This window comes from Carettochelys insculpta, chromosome 6 (assembly GCF_033958435.1).
Source record: "Carettochelys insculpta isolate YL-2023 chromosome 6, ASM3395843v1, whole genome shotgun sequence".
Lineage (NCBI taxonomy): Eukaryota > Metazoa > Chordata > Testudines > Carettochelyidae > Carettochelys > Carettochelys insculpta.
Window position 1 is genome coordinate 116,652,462 of NC_134142.1, and position 23,794 is coordinate 116,676,255.

At 51.3% G+C, this 23,794-nt stretch overlaps 1 protein-coding gene across 1 annotated transcript in view; it reads right to left on the reverse strand.

The window, feature by feature from the left end:
- Positions 1-22,938, reverse strand: part of SYT12 (synaptotagmin 12) — a 49,114-nt gene extending 26,176 nt beyond the window's left edge. The window contains exons 1-4 of the mRNA XM_074997941.1: positions 22,664-22,938; positions 11,773-11,840; positions 9,938-10,131; positions 6,306-6,698 (exon numbers count right to left, since the gene is read on the reverse strand). Coding sequence (XP_074854042.1) covers positions 6,306-6,698; positions 9,938-10,131; positions 11,773-11,806 — 621 coding nt within the window. The 5' untranslated portion in view covers positions 11,807-11,840; positions 22,664-22,938. The remainder of the gene's footprint in view (positions 1-6,305; positions 6,699-9,937; positions 10,132-11,772; positions 11,841-22,663) is intronic.
- Positions 22,939-23,794: the final 856 nt, after the last annotated feature.

Sequence of the window (23,794 nt, forward strand, 5' to 3'; positions counted from 1 at the left end):
AAAGCCAACATCTCCATCCGTATTAAAGGGCACCCTTGCAGGCAGCATCCGCGGAGAGGCAAGGGACTGAATGATCCTGGGGACTGCAAGGCGCAGATGAGAGTCCAGGCAGGTGGGGATGGGAAACAGGGGAGAGGCAAGCAACCGCAGCTGTCCCAGTTCCCTGGCAGAACAAGGCTGGAATGGCTCAAACTGATCATCTTGCATCACTCATCAAAACCAGATTTATTTAAAAATTGTCCCCCCAGAAAAGAAAAGGAGCAAAAGACTTTATGAGCACAATTACCAGGAATTCAGCACCTATAATAGAGGAAGGATGGTACAGTGAGTAGGGCACTAGATGAAGACCCAGGTTCAATTCCCTGCTCTGACACAGATTTTTCTGTGACCTTGGGCAAGTCTCTTCATCTCTCTGTGCCACAGTTCCCCATCTGTACGATAGCCCTGTACTATCTCCCAGAGGTAATTTAAAAGAGTGGGAAGTATTCTGAGATATCTGATGTAAAGTGCTATAAGAAGTAGGTCTCTATTAATTGGGTCCAGATTTTGCAAACAGCTCAGCAGAGCTGGGCTGGTCCCAGTTGTGGGTGCTGGGCACTTAAAAATCTGCAATTGGGTTTTCCCTATCTCAGGACTAACTCAAAGGAAACTGTGCAGTGGGGAGATTGAGGAGGAAAAGATCTGAAAAAGCACACAGTGAAATCCAGACTCCCTGTGTGGGTAGTTGTTTTATTTCTTCATTTGTTGAAAGTCTGAAACTTTGTGCACAGGGAGGTAATTGGGGGTGTTGACATGTACAAATTAATACACATCAGGGCAGAGGGTTGCGAGCAAAGGGCATCATTGTCCTGGAGCACAGGCACATGCGAAACATGCCTGCACATTCCCTCGGATGGCTGCGAGAGAATTGCCTCCTGCCTGACATATACAGGAGCCATCGGGATCACCAGCTGGAAGAACACGCCAGTTACAGAAACCACCTACGACTTCCAGCCCCAATTCCTCACAATTTTAATTGTCTTCCTGTTTTCCATATCTAGCCTTGCAGGGGCTTCCCCATCCCGGCCACATTCAAGTCAGCTTGTTCGGAAATCAAACACACACCCACGCCACTGCGAAGGACTTCAGCCCTCTCCTGCTGGAAGCGGACAGCCATATTCCAATGGGATGGGGTGAATGGGGCAGCCATGGACGGGCCACATGCAACAGAAGGAGGAACAGGATGGATGGCACCAATGCTAGCCTTTACACCAGAGGTGGGGAACCTACAGCCCGTGGCCTGAATCCGGCCTGCAGCCAGCCTGGCTCCAGCTCCCAAGGCTCTCCCCAGCATGCAGGCCAGAATCAGGCACGCCAGTGCCAGATCTGGCCCATGGGCTCTGCCTGCAGGGAAAAGAACCAACTCTGGGGTTCCGCATGGCACTGCCGCTCTCCGTCTCCAGCTTGGGAGAACAGCAGCACTGAGCGGCACTGCCAGGAGAGGCTTTTCCCCCCTGCTCTGACTGGCTGTAACTGCAGCCAATCAGAGCAGTGGGGTGTGATGCCCAGGAGCGCTGAGGGAAATGCAGCCATGTGTACCTCTGGAAAGCTGCACCAGGTAAGCACCTCCTGCCCAGCCCCGCACCCCAACCTGCTCCTGCACTCGCCTCCCACCACCCCTTCTCCTGCACCTCCTTCCTGCATAGACCCTCACCCCAGCCTGCTCCTGCACCCTCCCTCTCGCCCAGACCCTGTACCCCAAGCCCATTTCCTGGCAGCCCCTTCTCACACTGAACTCATCATTTTGGACCCCACAAAATCTCCCAGGGCGGTGAGAGAGAGGTATGAGGGGAGTGTCTTTTTCCCCCCCTCCTCGGTGAGGTGATTTTTTACAACCCCCCCCCCTTTTTTTTTTTTTTTTTTTTTTTTAATTCTCACTTGTGTGGCCCCCAACTGATTTTCCTGTGGTCAGTGGCCCCTAACCCACAAAAGGTTCCCCACCCCATTGGAGCAGCTGCCTACTGGCCATCACTCATGATCCACAGAGTACTCACGGCCAACGGAGCTTGTTGTGGCAGGGTGGGGGGGAGAATGTGGCCCTCTGAGTCTAAAACTGGGAAACTTGTTAGATTTGCTAGAAATAGACTAGCCATTAGTAATAAAACACAAACTGACCCCTCCAAACCCTGAGAAGCGTTAGGCAGCTGTTGAGCTCCAACCATTGTCTATAACATGCTGATCTGTACTACCCCATTGCCTCCTTGTGCGTCCCCACCTGTTGTCTTTTCTCACATGGCTACTGTAGGCGGCTTGGAGCAGGGACCTTTACTGTATTCTGTATTTGTACAGAGCCCAGCACAAGGAGGTGGGGGTGGAGGACTGGGACACACAGATAACACAGCAACAACAAAACTACAATGCAAAAATCTTACAGAAGCTTCAGCTGTTGCCCTCTCAAAGCCCCCGATACAGCAAAACGCTTTAGTAGGTCATTAACGTAAAGCAGGTGAGCAGCTCCATGGACGCTCAACAGGAAGACTCACATGCTTCAACTTAAGCAAACGTTAGGTCCCAGTCTAATGCCCCCAGCCCTTCATTTCTTATCTGACCTTTCCCATCTCCAGTCCCTCACTTCCCTTGAACATTCTTCCTTTGACTCTCCTTCCTCCCCTCCGTCATCCCTCTCCCCTGCCTTCCGGGCTGTAGAGCACATAGAATACAACCAGCAGAGCTCCAGCCAGAACCAGACCAGCCCACTCTCTGGGTCTGCCACAGAGACTATATATAGCCTTATAGACTTGCTCTGGGGAAGGCTGAAGCCCATTCACTGCTCTGTGCTTTCCCCTGGCCAGCAGCAAAGCAGAGCCACTGCGTGTGCTGAGGGGCAGCTCAGTCTCTCCATACTTGGAGGCTGAGGTGCTCCTGTTGCAGTCAGTGTTCCCTGGGTGCTGGCTGGAGAGCACAGGCTGGCTCCTGGGGCGGGATACGAGGCCATGGTCCGTTATAAGGGCTATGAAGTACATAGAACCTACCAGCAGCCAGGAGAGAGAAGATCCTGGGGCCCTGGCTTCCTCCTCAAAGTGTTCACTCACAGGCTACAGCACAGCTGGTGGGAGTCAGTCCCTCTTCCCTGGGCCTGCCTTTGTGGCGCAGTACAACAGGCAGCTTGAGTCAGCTGGAGAGGGGAGAGGCTGGAGATGGCCAGATAAGGTGCTCTCCAACTTTGCTGGCATGAATTGTTATCGCCCCCCTAGGAAGTGGGTCTGGATCACTCCGCCCACCACTTCCCACTCTATTTCCTTCACCAGGAGACAGCACCTCCCAGGCCCTCAGCAAGCTGCTCCCCGACCTGCCTCCCGATAGCGGGATGCACACACCTGCTGCTCATTGACTGGGGCAGTGAGTGAAACAAAGCCCTTTCCATCTCGTACAACAGGCTGAACTGCTCCCACTGCTGTTAGTTCATGGACAGATGGCATCACAAGCAACTTCCAAAGAAGCAGCTTCTGAGTTATACCTGGGTCTGTCTGGAGCTCCCCATGCGCCAGCGGAGATTTCTTGCAGGGTTAACCCATTATTTGCCGCTGATGCAGTCTGTGGACAGGAAGAGCTAGTGATGAGCAGTGGGGGTGACGATAGTTCCTCCTGCCCACACAGCCATACCAGGTTCACCGTCCACCTCCCAGCTCACTGCAACACCTCAGGGGCCTTCGCCAACCAAAACCAATGGCTTCCGTGGGCTGCATCAGCTCTGAAGTGGGGAAGGGAAGAGACAACGCCACTTGGGCTGGGGAGTGGTGTCCCTCCATCTACTCCCTTCAAACAATTCCACTGACGCTGACTCTGAAGCCAGAGGGCCAATTTCTCTGCGGGGAGAAGCAGGTGTGGTGCTGCTGACTTGAAGGGTGTTTTGCCTGCTATGACAGGACTGACTATGGCCCAGAGATGTAGCTTGGCTGCATCCCCACAGCCCGAATCCCACCCGCACCCCGAGCTGCGCCCCAGCAAGAGCAAACACCTAGGACAATGCTCCTTGAGTGTCCTGCTCTAGCAGCTCAGCGTTCCAGAGCCAAGACTGAAATCTGCAGGCAGACAGGCCTTCGAACGCGCGCGCTGCAGGCAGCCAGGGCTGGACTGATCCACGCGGCCCAGCACCCCATGACCCTGTCTGCTGCTTCGCCTTCAGCAGGCTTTTGAATTACAGCCCTCTGAAGGCTGTCTCCTTCTTCTGTTAGAGAGCAGCCATTTTACCACGCTCAGCTGACAGGCAATCACAGGTAACTCCCTTCCCTCATCCTGTCAGGGGTTTCTCGAACCTCTCAGCTGACAGCACGGGCTTGTTTCTTAAAGAGGCTATTTGGATTACGGTAGCACCTAGAAGCCAAGCCAGGATCACAGTCCCACTGTGCTGGTCACTGTGAATACACACAGGAAGAGACAGTCAGAGAGACAGGACAAAGGCAGGACTATTAACCTGGACAATTAACCAGGAACTAGCCACTTCCCCAGAGTCCCACAAGAAGCATGTGGCAGAGCCAGGAACGCAGACTTCCTTCGTTTCAGGTCAGCACCTGGACCATCCTTCTTCTCTCAATAGTGAAAACATGTATCATCAAGCTCTGAGCCTCAAACAAGTGTGACATGAATCACTGAGTCTACACCAGACCAGGAGAATAATAATGGCCCACCTTGCATTTGGCAGGACAGACTCCACATCTGATGAGGGGCTGAGAAACATCAGTACAAATGTCCTGGGAACTGGTCAATGTAAAGTGCTTGCCTGTATCTAAATAGGCTGGAGGCCCATGCTAGCAGAACCAGGGAGAGTGTGCCGAGTTTTCTGTGTCAATGAGATTCCCACAACAAACGGGTCCTGGTCTCAGTGCACAGAGAAGTGCAGTCGACCTTTGGCTTGCTGCTCAGGGACACTCACTCAGCAAACTCAAGGAGCGGCCAAGCTACAGCAGAAAAGAAAGTTGATTTGTCACAAGTAACAGAAACTGGGGCTGTCAACTGTAGGATCAGCATCTGGATTTGCAAGGGCCCTGGGATTTCTGCCTTTCATAAAACACTAGAACTGGAAGGGGCCTTGAGAGGCCGTGGAGTCCAGTCCCCTGACCTCAGGCAGGACCAGACAGATCACTCCTGGCAGATGTTTATCTAACCTCTTCTTACCTATCTCCAGTGATGGAGATTCCACCGGCTTCCTAGGTAATTTATCCAGTGCTTAACCACTCTGACAGTTAGGGAGTTTCTCCTATCGCCCAGCCTGAACCTCCCTTGCTGCAACTTAAGCCCATTGTTTCTTGTCCTATCCTCAGAGGTTAAGGAGGATAACTCATTCTGAGCATGGGCAAGGCTGAGGGTTCAGAATGTGGGAGGGGTCTCAGGGTTGGGGGAATGAAAGCTCTGGCTGGGCAGGTGAAGGCTCTGAGGTGGGGCTGGGGATAAGGGGTTTGGAGGTACAGGCTCCCCCCAGTCTTCTCTCACTTCAGCAGCTCCAGGCCATGAGAGAGGTGCCTCTCTGCCAGCCATGGCAACTCCAGTGAAGCTGAGCTGAGCTGGGCTGGGCCAGGGGAAGAGCACTTCTCTCCTGGCTGCAGCAGGTCTGTGCTGCTGGGGACAGAGGGGGTCAACTTACCTGGGCTGTGGCAGTTCCAAGCCCCTGTGTCAGACTTATTAGGCAGCTGGGCTAACACAGAGCTTAGCAGGAACTTGGGACAAGAGAGTGGCTCTGCATTTGCCAATGCCTTCAGCTGTAGGTTTATGGAAAGAGTGACTAAGTGTACAGAACATTACACCAATGCCTCTGTAATTTCCACTCCATACATCTGATGAAGTGGGCGTTTGCCCAGGAACACTTATGCCCAAATAAATCTGTGACACCATTAAGGTGCCACAGGCACCCTCGTTGTTTTTGCAGATACAGACTAACGCGGGGATGCGCTGCGACCTGTCTCAAAGCATTAGGAGGCCTTAAGGTGCAGTGAATAGCAATACACACCCCGTCAACTGCTTCCAATGACCATACTCCTTCCAGGGCTCCCAGATGCCCTGCCTGCTTCTGTGACCCCCTCCTTACAAATCATCCAGCCACCCTGAGCCTACTGACGCTTGCTGCCCTATTGCTGTTTGCTCAGGAAGGAAGAGCAGCAGGAAATGCACCCTCAGATTTGATTCTAACTGCTCAGTCGATCCATCACGCGGAGGTTGAACATCTAGATTGTCCGAGGTCTACAGAGCCCGAACAACAACTAGCGCCATACATACTTCACTTAACATCCACAGCTCCCGACACGGGGCAAGAGAAGGTGACAGACACTTACCCTGGAAATGCCAACGATTTGTTCATCGGGCAGCAAGCTAATGCGCACAAAGCAAGACTCAAAGTTGACGTCCTCCTTCTCCAGGAGGTCCTTCCCTTGCAGCAGCGTGACATGCAGGGTGTTGGAGTACACATCATATTCCATGTTGACTTCCACCTGGCCCACAGTGAAGTCCTGGCCAAAGTTATTCCCAATAGAGGAGATGGAGCTGAGGGAGTCGGTGGACACGGATTTTTTCAGAGGCCCGAAAGGACCCAGATCAAGGTCTTTGCTCATCAACTCTAAGGTACCCAGCTCATTGATGTTCTCAAAGGTGTCATCCATCTTCAGGCTAGGCTTACGGACAGGGGATGTCCTTTCCCCGGGCTTTCGGAGATTTGAAGTTCCTCCTCTCTGCAGACACAGAAAAGAATAGAAGAGCTACTTCTGTTGGATTAAACCCTTCTCCTCAGAACTTCTTACCTACATGTGAAATATACCATATGAAGCTTTATATGCAAAGAGGTCTAAATATGTAACTGCCATCAGATAGGAAGGTAATGCCCTAACGAGATCTACCTCAATAGGCTGTGGTACAGTCTACCAGTGCTTATGTCATTTGAGAGAGACTAGATAAAGCACTAGCACTGCCAGTCCCTAATTGCTCCCTTTTTTGTTTTGCTGCAGGGCAACTTTTCATTAGTCAACTAAGTGAAGGTTTAATTATTTGTAACTATAAATATTCAAAATAAATTACGCATGAATTTGTTCCATTTTGGAACTAAAAAGTGATGAAATAGCAAGAAAATGAAAAACTGTTAATTTCAAAAACTAATCGTAATTTTGCAATTCTTCTACAAACCTGTCCCGTTCTGTTTTTTGGGCCACCTCTAATACACAACATGTACCACTGTGACTTATTCTTGTTCATAACACTGTTACCCAGTTGCATTTAGCCCATAAATAAGAGATAGACTAAAATTTCCTTAAGTGCTTAAGCAGCTTTGGAGCCTAAATTCCACCTATAAGTCCAAATCCCATTCACTTTCAATGAAACTTTGGCTCCTAAGTCACTTAGGTACTACCAAAAAAGTTGTCAGGCGTATTATGACCTATCGCTCACAAAGATTCTCATCTGAACTAGTGTGTACCATTCTGTCCACCTAGAGGGACGAATTCACACTGGAACAGGTGCAGAGAAGAGACACTACGCCAATCAGTGGAAGCCTGTCTTAATGAGGGAAGACTAAAAGGACTAGCACAAGAGTGGGGAACCTCTTTTGGAGTCAGAGGCCATGAGCCCACAGCAAAAAAATCAATTGGAGGACACACACAACTGAAAAGCAAAATAACCAACCAACCAACCAACCTCCACCCCCAATGTAACCAAAACCTCACGGATGTGACCGCCACCTGAAGAGCAGGAAAAAAAGGGGGGATGCCTCACTCCCCAGGCATTCTGGGCACCAAGGCTCAGGGTTCCCCCAGGCTATATTAACCCTTCTGGGCAACCCCTGAGCTCGGGGGGATGTGGGGTCTGGGCAGGAGGTAGGGCACAGGAGCCAGCCGAGAGTGCATTCTCCGAGTGGGAGATAGCGTGAAAGTGGGGGGCTGGTATGAGGGAGGGTGGAAGGGTGAAGGAACTGGGGTTGCCTACCTGACACAGTTCTGGAGGGGGAGCCGGGGAAGGTGCCTCTGTGTTGCCCTGCACTGGCTTCTTGGCTCCACCTCAACTGCTCTCATTGGCTGGGATGGGGTGGAGCCTGCAAGCCAGAGCAGGGTTCAGCACTTCCTTGCACTGCAGCTCCTGAGGCAGAGCTGCTTCCACCGCCCCGCCAGGCAGAGCCTACTGACTAGATGCAGCCAGCACCTTTCCTTGACCTGGCCTGCAAGGCTCGGGACTCCCCCCAGCAGTGGGGAGCTGGTGCGGGTCCTCCAGCCATGGGGGAATGGAGCACCACACTTTGTTGTGGGTGGGGGAAGAGGGGGGTACACTCGAGCCATAGATTCTCCGCTCCTGGACTAGCAAAACAAAAGGCTGAAAAGCCATAGGACTGCGCTCTGTGAATATATCCGGGGGAAGCAACAGCAAGAAGGAAGAGCTATTTCAACTGAAGGCTAAGGTGCCACAAGAACAAATGGGTATAAAGCAGCCATGAATAAATGCAGGCAGGAAAATAGGTTTCTCACCATCACAGAAGTGACGTTCTGGGGCAGCCTCCCAGCAGGAATAGGGGAAACAATCCAGCTGGTTTTATGATGAAGCTCGATCAGATCATTAACAGGACTAGAGGACAGGGTTCCCCATCATCTCAGGGGACTGGAATTGAGGACTGAAAGGGATCTACTAGGTCATATGTTCCTTTAGCACAGGAACCTTCCCAAGTCTGTCTGTCTGATTGCTTTGTACCTTTCTTTTTTTTAGCTCTGCCATGTAACTGTCCATCTCACCCAGGCCTCGTCCAGCACCTCCCCGAGTTCTCCTGCTTCCAATCAATGTAAAACACATTGTACAATTTGTTTGTAAAACTTTGGCTACTAGCTGTTCAAATGAATTTGTCATCTTCCTAATTACTCTCCTGCATTTTTCTGCATGGCTTATGATGCTGTCCAGTGACTACACTAGGGAGGGAGAGCCATTTCCTAAAGGATACCCGTTTAACTCAGAGGCCCTGCCACTGAGGTCTGTGGGTACCTTTCCATTTACTTTGGTGGTGCTGGATCAGTTCCCTGCCTTCTTGCACTATGGCATCAGACAGTCCTGGGACTTCTTTTATCTCCCCTGGCCCTTGCTTCAGCCTATGCACATCATCTCCTTCTGTTAAACACACCACCCCTCTAGTGACTTCTGTTTCTTGTCTCACTTTAGGGCCTCACTGAAGTTGATGGACAGACACTCAGTGATATCAGTGAGCTTGGGATCAAGCCCTAAGTTGAAGTGCCTGTGTTACTCTGTTTGCTCTAAATGCCCTTGTGCCTCTTGCATTTCTATAGTGTCCTCTGTGATAAAGAGGCTAGAACTGCAGCTTCCTGGCTTTTACTCCCCATCCAACTCAGACTTACAAGCAATAACCCAGCCTTGAGTTCTCCTTTCTTTGTTGGTATAACAGCTACTCTCATGGGTTTACCGTTTCTTTTCTGAATCCCCTTTCCCTCCCGCCCCTGACAGCAGCTTGGCTGACCAAGCTTCTATTTCCACAACGTGAAGACACGCCCTATTTACAAGGCAAGAGTGGCATCATGAGCTAAGTAAACTCCAAAGTAGGCGCCAGGCCCAAAGCATATGCTTTCTCTTTGTCCATGGAAAACAATACCAAAGAATGCTGGCGACTAGGATGGAACAATGTAACAATGTTAGTGTATTCCTCAGAAGGCTGATGTCCTATTCACATGCAGCAAAGAGCCACGCTCACCTCTGCATCCTGCCTGGTGGTAACAACAGAATGTGAGGCTTTGGACCCAGTGGGCCAGATCCACAGCTGAGGTAAGCAATGGAGCCCTGACCCCTTCCCCTGCTGCCCAATACATGGTGCTGCTTCCTGTATAGGAGACCTGGCTGCCTATGGTCTCCATGACACTATGAATGTATAAAAGCTCAGTGGCTGGTGGGAATGTTGAGGAATCTGGTCACCCTGGAAACAAAGGCCTTTTACCTTGTGTTTGACATCCGAATACGCAGTCCCATACTTTTGCTCCAGGTATCGGTAGTCGTAGTTTGGGAATGGCGATGGTGCTGGGTAATTCCCAGATTTCCATAGTTTCCACAGGTTCAGTGCCGCTATTCCCAGCAGAACAAGCGCACCAGTCACGTAGAGGCCTATTTCCCATCCGCGTGGGCTTCTTATGACTAGGAAAGAGGGAAGCTACTGTCAGCAGTGGGATCCTGGGGCAGAGATGTTAAACCCCAGGCCTCAGACCTTAACTAATCTCAGACTATTATGAGGATGATGAGAACTAACATGTGGCAGATGGTTCCACATCAGTCTGCTCCAGGCTCTCTCATACCTTCCTCTACAGCACCTGGTGCCGGCCCTGGTCAGAGACAGGGTACTGAAGCAGAAGGACTTTGGGGCTGATTCAGATTGGCAACTCCTGGGAAAGCTGTCTAGTGATAGCATGTCACTGCCCAGCAATAGCATCAGGCTTTTACTGGAGCCCACTGCCAAATAAACTCCTGAAGAGGCTTAGGTATCAGCATTAAGTGAATCAATCACATGGGTATCAGAAGTTACACTAGATAGGGGCTCTCAATCCTCATGCTTCAGAGCATAAACCGACCACCAGCTTGGGTCAGGAAGGAATGCTCATTCCCAAATTACAGGAAAAGAAGGAGACTGAGTTTAGCCTTCTTCTAAAGTGTGTGGCACTGACCATGGTCAGAAACAGGATATCAGACCAGATGGGGTCATTGATCTGCTCTTATAAAATGCCAGCTCCTGTGTCCTTATTGCCCACCAAAGATCTGTGAAGCAAACTGCAATCAGCATGTCACTCGCTTATGAACTAATTTGTGTATGGTCACTTTTGTACATTTCAACCCCCCAGCGTAAACACTAAGCGAGTCAGACGCTCAGCTGATATAAATGTCAGAGCTCCATTAAAGTCAATGGGACTATGACAATTTACTTCAACGGAAGGTGTGGGGCGTATCTATAACATACTCTCCAGGTGTAGGAAACACATTGTCCCTTCCACAAGGCCAATTACAAAGAGGTTGGTGACTCCAAATAGATTTGGGTGTAAACATCCTATGCCTATCTGGCAATACAGAAAAAAAATCTGCATTCTTCACTGTCAGCCTAAGAGAATACAGGACTGTGAGCAGGGTATCTTTTAGAATTTGTGCTGCACTGTGCCAGCATCCATCACTCAACATGCAACAAGAAATTAAGTCCCTGTCCTGCAATGCCACCATGAGATCCATGCTTCCAGCAGCGCAAACAGAAAGCTGGCCTTGTCTCTCAGAGCAGACCGTTTCCTTATGACTACATTCTGGTCTACCGGCATAATCTCGTCAAGGTCTTAAAGACATATAACCAAAACTGACTATTTTGCTAGTCTTTAAAGTGCTACTTGACTGCTTTTTGTTTTGATAGTGTATAGACTAGCACGGCTTCCTCTCTGTTACTGTTCATCTCGGACTGTGAGCCCAGGACAACAGCAAAATCTTCATTCCCCAGTTCCCAGCTTGCTAAACACTGGAGAGTTTATTAACCTTCCAAACTACTGGTATGCACTGACGGCCTTCACTTTGGTGGTTTTTGGGGAGAAATAATCTCATTCTACAAACGTTTCCAAGTTAGTAGCCTCCGCAATGCCCTGCAAAAGTGAGTTCCACAGGTGCACACATTGTGTTAACAGCACTTCCATGCAGGCCACTGAGAACTGACCACTGTATTGGTCCCATGTGATACACAGAGAGGCAGTGGGGTGAATTACAGCTCAAATCAATCCAAAAGCCACCCAGTACTTGTTTGGAGGTACTCACCGCTGAAGCGGTATTCAGCTATATTACTGTCCATGTCCAGCTCTGTTACTCTCAGCTGGAGAGACTGCCTGAAAACACACAAACACAAGTAGTCAGGAGACAAGCAAGGAAGACCTGTTGCTTTATCGAGCACACAGAGAAGAAAAGGGCATTTAATCTCTCACACAAGAGCTTTTCCAACCCATCACTGGATTTAAATTCTGCTCAGTGACAGTGCTATGACTAAGGTGATCAAACGATCCCCATGAAAAATCAGGGCATCTGCCACAAGCTGTACACAGGGAAGGGTCTTGGTGAGCATCAGGAAGTGCTGGGAAGGGTTAGCAAAAGGATTGTCCATTTCTTCCTCTCCTCAGCTATGCAGACTCTCCCTGGCCTGCTGCCCTGCATGGGAGGTGCTTGTTCAAAGATCGTGGAGAGTGGGGTGCAGGCAGGGAGGCAGAAGACACTGGGACCCTACCTGAGGGGAAAAGCGGAGCATCAGCTCATGGAAGACCCAATGGTATGGACATCTACTGTGCCCCTCAGGTCAGCCAACTCCTTGTCAGTTTCGCAGCCCAGCTGGCTGGCACACAAGGGAGTTTACCAAAGACAGGACTGGCCCTGCCCATAAGGACACTACCTGATCTCAGGGACACATGGCATCCTATATGTGACCAATATAGTGGTGGACTCAAATCAAACCCTGGAGTAAGACACAGACAGCCACATTTTCTGGAAGGTTGGAATCCAAACCCAGACCTTGCTCTGAACGCTGGATTAAACCAAAACTCTGTGTGTGACAGCACGTTAGCAGCTCCAGCCCCAGACCTGGATTTCTCTTTAATTCAGAAAAGGGGTGATAGGGCATGAGCATTAGCAGAGAGGGGGGTCTAGGCACTGCAGTCACATTGGCACTGTTGGTCTTTGTTCAGAGCCTGCTCAAACTCAGATGGCTTGGGTTTGACTTTCATGCATCACAGAGAGAAACTGGATGTGCTCTGGATCAGCTGGAGAAAGCTGGTTCTCTCTTAATACTGATGCACAATAGATACATGGGAATATACTTGTGACTGCAGCTTGATGTAAGGACCAGGGAAGTAGGCAGCACCCCAGGGTAGCACCAGGAGCATCTGGCCTTTAAGAAACACACTTCTTGAGTAGACTCTCCTGTTTCACTAGGGAGAATTATGAGTCACCCCCTTTACACTTCCCCCATGACCAGCCCACTCCACTGGCTAATGCATAGTGAGGGCAGTATCCACCCACACTACATCTCCCCCACTGCCAATTTAGCAGGCATGTGGGGATAAACCCTTTAACAGCTATGACACTCTTGGGGTACCTCAGTAAGAAGAGCCATCTAAATACCCAAGACAGCTAGGAGGAGGTTGGAGACTCAATGAACACAGGGCATCCGTCCCTGAGCCTGGTGGGAAATTCCAGGAGAATAACGTCCCACAGGTGTTCCAGACCTCCTGCTCCTGCAACACGGCACAACATGCAGGTGGTCTCCTGGGGAAAGTCTTGATCAAAGCCTGCCTCATGTCTTGGCTTGGCACCTTGCTAAACTACTACGCTCTGAACTGCCAGTCGGACTCTGGTGTAGCCCTCATTGCTGGAGTTTTCTTCCTGTGTGGAAGACGAATTAAAGCACCTTCCAATTCGGTGGTTGGTTTGACAGGATCTTGCCTGTTTCTCTTGGGTTTGGCCTCATTCAGTCCTTAGAGAGGGTAATGGCTCTGTTGCCTTTCACAGCAGATCTCCCCTCTCCATCACCCTCGCCGCTTTTCCCAGCTTCCTGCGTGATGGAAAGGTTCTGCTGGTGCTAGGAGTACATGTCATGGTAATCTGCTCGTGGGAGGCCTAAAATTTAGATCAAATTTAGATCACTCTTCCGCAGACAGCCAGGAAGGAGGGACCTCTGGAGTGACCATCGCTGGGTTTCCGTTCCTCATCTGTACCAAGGGGGATACCATTTCCTTTGCCTGTGTCTATTCAGACTGTAAGCGCCTTGGAGCAGGAGCTGTCTCTTACTGAATGTGTGTACAGCGCCTAGCACAGCCAGGATCTGAACTTTTCGGGGGACTCTACACACCATCATAAATCTATTAACAAACAGCCATTGAGTTGCTTTCACCATATGCAGAAAGAGCTGTCGTTTGCACGTGGTGAACCTAGCTGGCGACATCAGCCCCTAGTTCTTTTACATCTCTCTTTGGATGAACTCCTCCAGGCCAGAGCCCACGGGGGCGTATTAACCCCACACTTTTCAGACTGGCTCTTGTCCCTTTTCTACTTTGTTTTGGCTGTTGGATGGTTCAGCTTTCGCTCTCGATGCAGCTCATATTTCACCACTGTCTGGCTCCTTGCTAAGCTTAGACAGCCCTGTTTTGGAGAGCAGACAGCTTGACAATTCAATAGTGGGATGGTGTTATTTCTAAATCATTCCAACGTATAGATTATGTCATGCCCTGGTCAGATTCTTGCAGCAGGGGCTCTTTATTATATGTGACTTAGAAGAACTTCCCCCCATGATGCCTGGCTAATTTGCTGGACCCATTCTGAACTTTCGTGGACTTTCCTATATTTAGGTCGAATCTTTGCAAGGCCATTTATTTTTATGGTGCTTTACCCACCAAAGTTGTGCAAAAAGGCCCTAGCCAATACACTCGCAGTACAAGGCCTATTGCAGACCATGAGAAGGTACCAACAGACAAGCCCCAAAACTTTTTAAGTGTATGCAACAGGGAAAACATTCCCTTAAAATCTCTGCTTGAAAGGGCAAACTCCATGACCTTCTCAAGGCAGTCTCTGGGTTTCCCAGGCAGCTAGTGGGGCTGGATTTGGTCTGGGATGTTTATGCTGCCATCTTACAATGCCATTATACTTGATAACGTAAAGTCTCTCTTGCAAAGAGCCTGCTAGTTAATCATTATTTCACCAGGGGGCTTGGCTGCTCAGGTAGATTGTTTCCATCACCAGTATTCAGCTGAGAAAAAGGCTTGTGGCTTCCAGCGCTCGTGTTTTGTTATGTTATTCGTCTCATTGTCTCATTTAATCTTTTCTGACACAATGAGGAAAATTTGCAGGATTATTAGCCTGTCAGAAACGATCCACATCCCAGGATGCACTGCATAGTCATCTTCCTCCAGCTGGGCCGGGGGGCCTTCACAGTCACATACGCACATTAAACTCTTTTAAGCACAGGGATGTCAGAGGTAGGAAGCACCACTGGAATATCAAGTGGAGAGAATTGAAGCTACAATTGCATCAGGGTTAAAGTAAAAACTTGCCTGGCCTCCCCAGAGGATTGGGTCTATAGGTGGGCTGTAAACTGCAAAGCTATTCTGAAGATAAGCAGCTCTCAAATGAAAGACATGCATGAACAGCTAGAAAAAAACCTGGCACTTCAGCTGCACTCATTCAGAAAAAATTCTCTCTCTGTCACTAGTGCCAAGTCATAACAATGCTCAACTTGGATGTATAGGACATGCAACACTCAAACTTCATCCTTACATTAACACTTCACTCACAGAAGAAGCCCATGTTCATCTCCTTCTAGAGCTGTGAGCAAGTTACTTTGCCCCAGTTTTCCTATCTGTAAAATGGGGATTTATCAAAGCATCGTAGTCTCTGGTTTTATGACGGTGAATCTGCAGCAGGGAGAGGGTAACTGATTTGTCCAGCGGCAGAGAGAGTCTGTGTCAGCAGGGGAGTACAAGTTGGGAGTTCTTGGCTTCCAGTGCTGCACTCAGACCAGAAGAGATCATGTCTGTCTGAAAAATCAGCACTTCTGGTTCTGATCGGCCTTCACATCATAGTAATGGCAGTCGCACTGCGGTGAGTACAAACCTGGAGGCTGTTGTCCCTTTGGTAAAGCTCAAGATTAGGCAGGGTTTTTTCCACCCCTGCCCTGTAACTTTGTCTGGTCCTTAAGAAGTTTACATTGCAACAGAATCACAAGTACTACACAGCAACAGGAGAGAGCCAAGTCTGGCTGTCATGCACCGATGTTAAGGACTGGTTGTTCTCACCCCAGAGCTCCTCCAATAGGACTTGGCCCCTCTGCTCTCCTGGGCAAAGAAGACTGACCTATGGGCAGAGAACAGACGTGCTAGAGATTTAGGTGAGACTGGGCTAAACTCTTTTCACACGTGACCTTATATGAAACAGTCTACTGCAAATGGAGCACAGCATAAAGCTAAGATGTTCTGCTCAGTACAGCCATTTGCTACAAATCAGAGGGAACATTTTCCACTAAATGTATTTGGGAGACATTGCAGAGGGCTGAAAAAATGCCTTTTTCCCTAAACCATTTTTTGTGTTGTTCTACAGTTTGCCCATTTTTTAAAAGACAAACTAAGAGTTATCTGGGAAAATTTTAATTAAGAACTTGGAAGTTCTTGCACCATTTTTAAACCATCCCCCCCACCCCTGAGCTTTTCCTCTTTCAGACTTTTTCACTGAAATCCTCACCCGACTGTATGCCTAAGACTAGACGCTTTGCAGGTTTCTTGCACATCTCAAGACAGAAACACTCTGGAGTTTCATGTAGGAACCGGGTTATTTTGTATGGTCCTTGCTGCATAAACACTGGACTTCAGAGCATGGGCAAAAAATGCCGAGGGGGGGGCAGAGCGGGAAGGGGAGAAATAGGGGAGAACTTAAGCATTTTATTTTAAGCCCCTTTCCTCTGAGCACATCACTGAGCCACTTTGTGGCTTTCCAGCTCTCCTGGCCAAATCCCATCCTTTGAATCCATGGATTTATGGAGGAGAGGCACCTACAGAACCAGATACTTTTCCATGCCCTGCAGCGTGTACAGAATTGGTCTTACTGCACAGATAGCCTGCAGATTTAAGGGCCAAAGCCTCCAGCTAGCGTAAATAGCTCCATCAATTTCAGCTACATTGATTTACTGCAGCTACAGATCCAACCCCCCTGGGTTCTGAATAGCTCAGACCCTCCGGGGACTCCCAGAGCTGAGTGAATTCCTGCTTTCCTTTAGGGCTGTGGCATTCGGTGCAAAAGAGTTACTGCTAAATGTTCCTATCCCTCTCAGTCAAACCCATTATTTCATTCTGACAATGTGTGTCACCAGCAGTTTCAATGAAGTGCTGGCAGAGCCAGTGGAGGCTGATGACAATCTAATGAAGACGAGGCGGTTAGAGCTGGATCCTCGTTAGTTTCTTTATGAGCAGCTGCAGACTGGGGAGCTGGCATGGAGAGTGGAGCCAGGGAAGTCACATTGCACTTGCAGCAGAGAAATAAATTGCTTGCGATTTGCTGGAGCAGAAAACAGCTCTTAGGAGACATGCTGGCACTAGGGGACATTTATCCCCTTGGGAACGGAGAGCACAGCCCACCACCAGCAGGCTTTGGCCAGACCCACGTGTTGTGAACTCTGTCCCACTCAGCACCATCTTCCATTAGAAGGGGGTTTAAATTCTAACACATTGTGGAGGGATATTATATTATTATTATTTGTACGTGGTAACACAAGAAGCCAGTCAGACCGGGACCACCCAGCACTAGGCAATACAGAAAGACAGCCCCTACTCCATAAGTTAAGGTGCCATGCAGCTGGCCCTCACTGAACGTTAATTCCATCCCTTACCCCAGAGCTCAACCCCACAAACCACCTTACTCACAGGTCACCAAAACAGTTCTTTGTATCCATTGCCCAATTACTAAACCTCTTCCCGGTTGTCATCCCACAGACACAACTGAGCGTTGTGCTCCAGCAGACTGAACGTGTGGCTAAGAACCTGTCCCTCCTTCCCAGCTTTGCCATCAGTTCTCTCTGCAGTCTTAGATCAGTCACTTTATTCCTCACTTTTCCCCATCTGTAAAATGGGGATAATGGCACAGGCATGTTGTGAGGATAAAACCATGAAGCACTGTGAGAGAGATGCTTAAGACACTACGGTGATGGGCACCAGATAAATACCATAGAGAAATTGCCAGACTGGATTAAAATAATGGTCCCACAAAACCATTATCCTGCCTCCAGCAGTGCCCACAGTCACCAGATGTACAGACATTCCCACTGTTACCTGGCTAGGAAGGAGACAGCAGCCTGAGCCAGGGCTGTTGGCTACCTTGTGCCTTTATGGGAGTGTGCAAACAAAGCTCTCTCCTTCCCCATTCACCCCCTTTCGGCAGCTGCCCGATTCATTCAGTGGTGCCGTGCATTTAGTGTCTGTAACATCAGAGGGCTTCGGTGGCAGCGAATTGTGGGTAGGAAATCCACGGCACAGACTGACCCACAGCAGAATAGGAGAGAGCCTCTGCTGAGCACACAGCAGAGATGTGAAAGCCAGGGCAAGCTATTGGAAACCAGGCCTGCATGTGTTATTCATTCAAGTCTACCAGAGGGATTCTATACAAGGGCCAGATTGTGCCCTCACTTGTAGGGAAGTAAATCTAGCTTAACTCCATCCATTTCCCCAGCACACACTTTCACACAAGCCACTAATGTGGGTGATGCCTCCCTGGCTGACAGCCAGGTGCATGGGGAACAATTCCCTGACCCAGCCTACTCCAGTGTGCTCAGGACAGAAAGAACCTGGCAGGAATAACTGAGCTGATCCCCCACCCCCACCCCCAGCCCATGTTTACACTTTAAAGTAACTGAACTCTAAGCATCATGTGCATGAGGATACAGATTTCCTGACACTCCCCACACTCAGTGCATATTGTAAGTAAACAGAGCATGTGAGATTCCCATCCAAAAAGGGACCTACAATTGACGCCGATGGGTGGCTCAGTGCAGACAGGCCTGTTTTTGACTTTCAGAAGCCCTGGGCAGGCTAGCGCTAACTGCTAGCTTACTGGGAAGACTATTTGGTATGTGGCACTGGTGTGTTGGTCCCTGGAATGATCATTACAGTAGGTCATGCCCACAATGATGCCCCAGACAAGAGAGGGGGAAAGAGGGAGGAGTTTCAGTAGTAGACAAGTGGCCAGGCAACGGCAGGGTGGTGGTAGTCCCTATGCTGGCTCAGCTGAGTGGCGCTTCCCAGGGATTTCAGGCTTAGTGTGGCTGGCTTGTCGACTGCACCAGCGTGAGAGAGAAAGCGTGAGATGACGCCAGGCTGAGGTGCAATGTAACAGCAGACCTGAAGGAAATCCAAGCTGGAGAAGAAACTAGGAAAGAACAGCTCATTTAAGAACCCTTTCCCTCAGAGAACTTGCAGCTGGGAAGACCCATTATCAGAAGACAGACACTGTATATTCTATTTTCTAAGCAAAAACAAGTTCACCACAGGGTGACACTTCTTTGGCACCACTGACAGCCTTTAGTCCCCCCAGTGCACAATGTCTGACCTGCCCTAGCTGGTGTGATGAGACCTAACACCACCAGGAAAACTGCATGGCTATTTGGTTTTGATCAGCCTTAATACTTATATTCCTAACTGCAGTCCTCCTTCAGCTGAGGTGGGGAGGGTCTGGGCTTTTGGAGGCAATCTAGATTCCATCCAGCGGCCAACAGTGACCTCTGGGAGGACATGGCATCATTACAAAGCTTTGGGATGGAACAAGGAGGAGAATCAGAGACCAGAAGCAAGGCACATGCATATGCCAGGTGTGGGACTGTGGGCTGGACTAGCAGGGGGGACTGTAACTCAGGACAGCAGTGCATTGGCAGCATTGGGTGGTGCACAAGGCCCCATGCCCAGCATTTACTTACACATTCCCTTCCCATGCGTGAAATTCACTTCCAAGTTTTCCAAGAGACAGCACTACTTGCAGGTGAAGTTCCTGCCTTTCAGAGTGATGGCCCCAGGCATGGATTTCAATTTGGCAAGTGGCAGATGTTCTGGGAGCATCACCCCACATTGTTCTCTCAGAGCGAGTCATGGAGATTCACCTGCGAGGAGGGCAGCGCTGTTCCAGAGCACGCTACCAAAATAGCCAAAACCTACTGGATAGTGACACTCAGTGGTAAGAACTTGCAGCAAGAGGCCTCCTTCTAGGGTTGCTCCAGAACGAGTTGTACAATCTATTCTGTTACTGCCACAAGTAGCAAAGCACAGTCTGAAAGGCAGCTGAGATAGTAATACTAAAGAAAATCAGTATTAAAAGTATGTCCCTATTGTGCTAGGTGCTGTACAAATGAAGTGAGAGAGAGTCCCAGTGCCAAACAGCTCACAGAACTACAACTGCGATGTTACCAAAGCCCCGGAAAAACCTGGCATCCTCGCTGCCTGGGATGCAAGAGGCATAACATCTCTGGAGTCCAGACTAAACTGAGGGCTGGCTGATTCAGGAGCATTCAGATTAAACCATCTGCCCCAAGAGGAATGGCACCTTTCCCAAGGGGATCCATCTTGCAGCAGGGCTGGTTCAGTCCCAAATGTTAGTGAGCTCTCAGACTCCAGACTGAAGATATTGCACCCAAGGCTGCTTCCAGGGGGCTCCAGCCCAGCTGGAAGCACCGGCGGGAATCTGACAAGACAGCCTCTCTTCCAGTGATTTCCAGCCTGGATTTGAGGACCCGTGGGGCCTGACAGTGCCGCTGCTAAAAGCAGAGGGGAGTCCCTATCTCATTCTGCCCCAACTTGGCTGAGCAGTGGGCACCCACAGATCCCCCACCTCTCCCTGTGAGTGACAGGCAGTACCCACAAGCAAACAGACACTGGGATGCCCCTCCACACCAGCAAAGGGGTTCTGCCTGTCTGGGGGTGGGGCGGGCACCATTTGTCTATCCACTCTCCTTACAGGCTCCTGCAGGGGGTTGCAGATACAGATCAGCAATAACCTCATCTCCCCCTATCAGCATGACATGTTCCCCCTCACAGCCCACCTCCCCTCCCACTATTCTGAATGGCAGGCCATTCAGATCCCAAACACTCCCCCACCTGGCATTCAAAGATCCGGCAGCTACCTAGCTCACTTTCTGCCCCTTTCCCACCCACCCCGAGTCCTGGGATCCACACTCCAGATCTTCATGGGATGTTCAAGGTGCTCTCCTGTTCCACCTTCCCATTTTGACCATCTCTCCCCTGTCTTTCCATTGCTGTAAAAAGGTAAGAAAGTAAACGAAAGCATCAGAATTGGCTACAGGAAAAAGGATGTCCCATAGGCCAGGGGGTATCTGCAAGCTAGTAAGCATTTCACAGCTGTTCCTGCTGTGTGCTGCACCTGCTTCAAATCACTGCCCACGGGATTCTTTGAGGAGGCCTAGCCCATCATTATCCCCATTTTGCTGATGTGGAAACTGAGGCACAGTGCAGGCAAGTGACCAGTCCAAGATCACCCAGCAGATCTGCATCAGAGCCAGGTATCCTAATGTCCTAGTTTGCGGCTATAATCACTAGGCAACCACCCTCTTAAACAACAGGAATTTCTTCTGGCCAGCTGTAGAAGTCACTGCTCTCCCTGTCTTCCCCTTCCCTGTGCAACTTCCCTCCCTGCAATGCAGTCCCAGCCCCACTTCCACGTAGACAATTTGGTCTGAAATGCAGCAGTATGGTTTCACTGCAGGATCAAGTAGGAAAGAGAAGCCTGACTGGTGGGGCAGCAAAAAGTGCATGTTAAAGTTTCTGGTGATGTTATGGACACATAAGACAGGCTTAGAGACCTGACCAGGCTCCAGCTGTGGAGTCTGCTGGGTGAGGAAGCTCTGATGTACAAAGTGCTCATAACAGGGACTGGGTGGAGGCCGCTGAAGCCAGGAGAGTGGGGGATACACACATTCAATTGCTTCTCTGGTCTGAGTTCCAGAGGACAGGGCCCCACATGCAGATTAGAGGCGCCCTGCCCCTGCCTCAGCAGAAACCACCTGCCAACACATGGGGTGGAACCTCCTCAGTGCCTGGGGCAGCTGGCCCCTTCACATGCTGCACAGAGTGAACATGGTGGGCACGCATTGGTAAGGAGGCAGAGGAGGAGGCAGAATAGATGAATGGTAAGTGCCGAGGTCTAGGAGGGCTTTGTGACAGGAGAGCGACCTGGAGAAAGATTCAGGTCACAGCTGTCCCCCCCTTGACAATGAGCATTAAGCTGTGGCCAGAAGCTGTGCTTAATTTTTAATGAGAGAGAAAGTGATGTGGCAAACCCAGAGGTGCAGAGACTGAACTGCTGATCCCTGGTACAAATTAAGCACTGGCTGGAAGTACTTAGGCAAGCACCTCCTAAAAACAGTTCCGCTGTTATCCCCTCACTGTTCACAGTGAATGGGTGTTTCCTCGCCCAAATTCCCAAAGGCAAACAGCTGCCAACAGAACCCCTCCTGATGATTTCCTCAGTGGTTGACACCACTATCTGTGTCCCAACATGCATGCAAACAAGACAGAGGTTTCAAGTGCACCTTCTTGCACAGTGGGCAGCATTTCACCCAAAGGAGGGCTTGCTCTCTTGGAGAATGTGCATCCCACCAAGGACCTTAAACGCAGCAGTGTCTGGGAGGGCAGCATGGAAGAGTTCACTGGAGAAGCCCTGGAAGAATTTCTCTGAGATTTAGGATTGTCCCTCCTTTACAAATAGAACTCACTCAGAGACAAGAGCCAGTTAGGATCCCACCCCCAGCTGTGGCCCGCAGAGCCCGTCCAGCGCTTCCCGCACCCCAGGGCCCCGCGGCTCCGGCCCCGCGGGGGTTAACACGCCAAGCCGCAGCACTCCCGCGCCGGCGGGGGACGCGGCAGCAGCGGTGCCAGCTGGTCTCTGACCGCTGGGGCGGCCTGGAACTTCGCCCCCGGGACAAGCGCGGCTCTGGGCACTGCGGGGCAACCCCCGGGCCGCCCGTGGCTGCGGGCAGCCGGGGCCGGGCAGCGTCGTCCCGGCTGGCAGCGCCTGGCTTCCCCCCAGCAGCCCGCCCCGGCAGCAGCAGGAGCCACGTAACGACAGGGGGCGCCCGGCTCGCCGCGCTGCGGGCTCCGCGCCCCGCCGGGCGGGCCCCACTCACCTGCCCCGAGCCTGCTGCAGCGCCGCCCGCCAACTCCGCAGCGGGGCTCGGCCGCCTCACGGAGCTGCCGTCCCGCGCGGCCTGGCCGGGCGCCTGCCCAGCGGCATCCCGCACCGCGCCGGAGGGGCAGCGAGCTGGGCTCGGGGTGACCGAGCGGCGCGCCCCCTTCTCCCGCCACACACACACGCACACAAGCGCGCGCGCCGCGGACGAGCCTTGCCCGGCTCCGCCCCGCCGCCCCCAGTCTGCGGGAGTCCCACCCCCGGGCCGGTTGCAGGGAGCCCGCCAGCCGCGGGGCGGAGCCACGCGGGCTGCAGCACGTGCTCCCCAGCTCGGGCGAGCACGGCAGGCCGGGAAGGGCTCCCCGCGACAGCCCCTCCCCGAGGAAGGCCTCGCGTCGCCAGTGCCCGCTGGCAACCCCCCCCCCCCGCCCCTTGCGCCCGCCCCGGGTCCGGAGAGCGCCCGTGGCCGCTCCAGGCTGGGCTCTGGCCCCACGTGCTGCTGATGGGGCTTTGCAGTGGGCGCCCCTGCGGGAGCCAGGCCGAGCCTTCCCGCAGCCCTAGTGTGGCTCTGCTGGGCAGGCTGGCGGGCAAAGCAGCTCCCCCGGTTAGACCCCGACGCATCCTGAGCAGCTCCACCGCCCAGGCACTCTCCTGCTTCTGGCTTGCGGCTGGATGCTGCTACGCAGCCCAAGCCCTGCAGCCATTGCCACCATCTGAGGCACAGAGTCACAAAACCGAGCGTAAAACCCACCAGGCTGGGCCGGACCAATCCTCCACCCAGCCCCATGTCCTGTCTGCCAGCAGGGGACCTGCCAGGTGCTTCCCAGGGAAGGAGCAGAACAGGGCAGTTTTCACAGGACCCACACGCTGTTGTCCATGGACAGCTCTGGCTGTCAGACAGAGGGACGCTTAGGGCTGAGTTTGCATCCCCTGGCTTGGCTATCAGCCATTGGGAGACCTACCCTCTTTGAGTGCATCTAATTCATTTAACCCAGTTACACTGCTGGCCTTCACACCATACCCCAGCAGAGCCGTCCTGCACAGAGGATGGTGCAGGGCAGGGTCCACTGTTCTGGGGGTTCTCTGGGGCTCAGAACAGCCTGGGAGATTATTGGGGACCTGGTGCTGG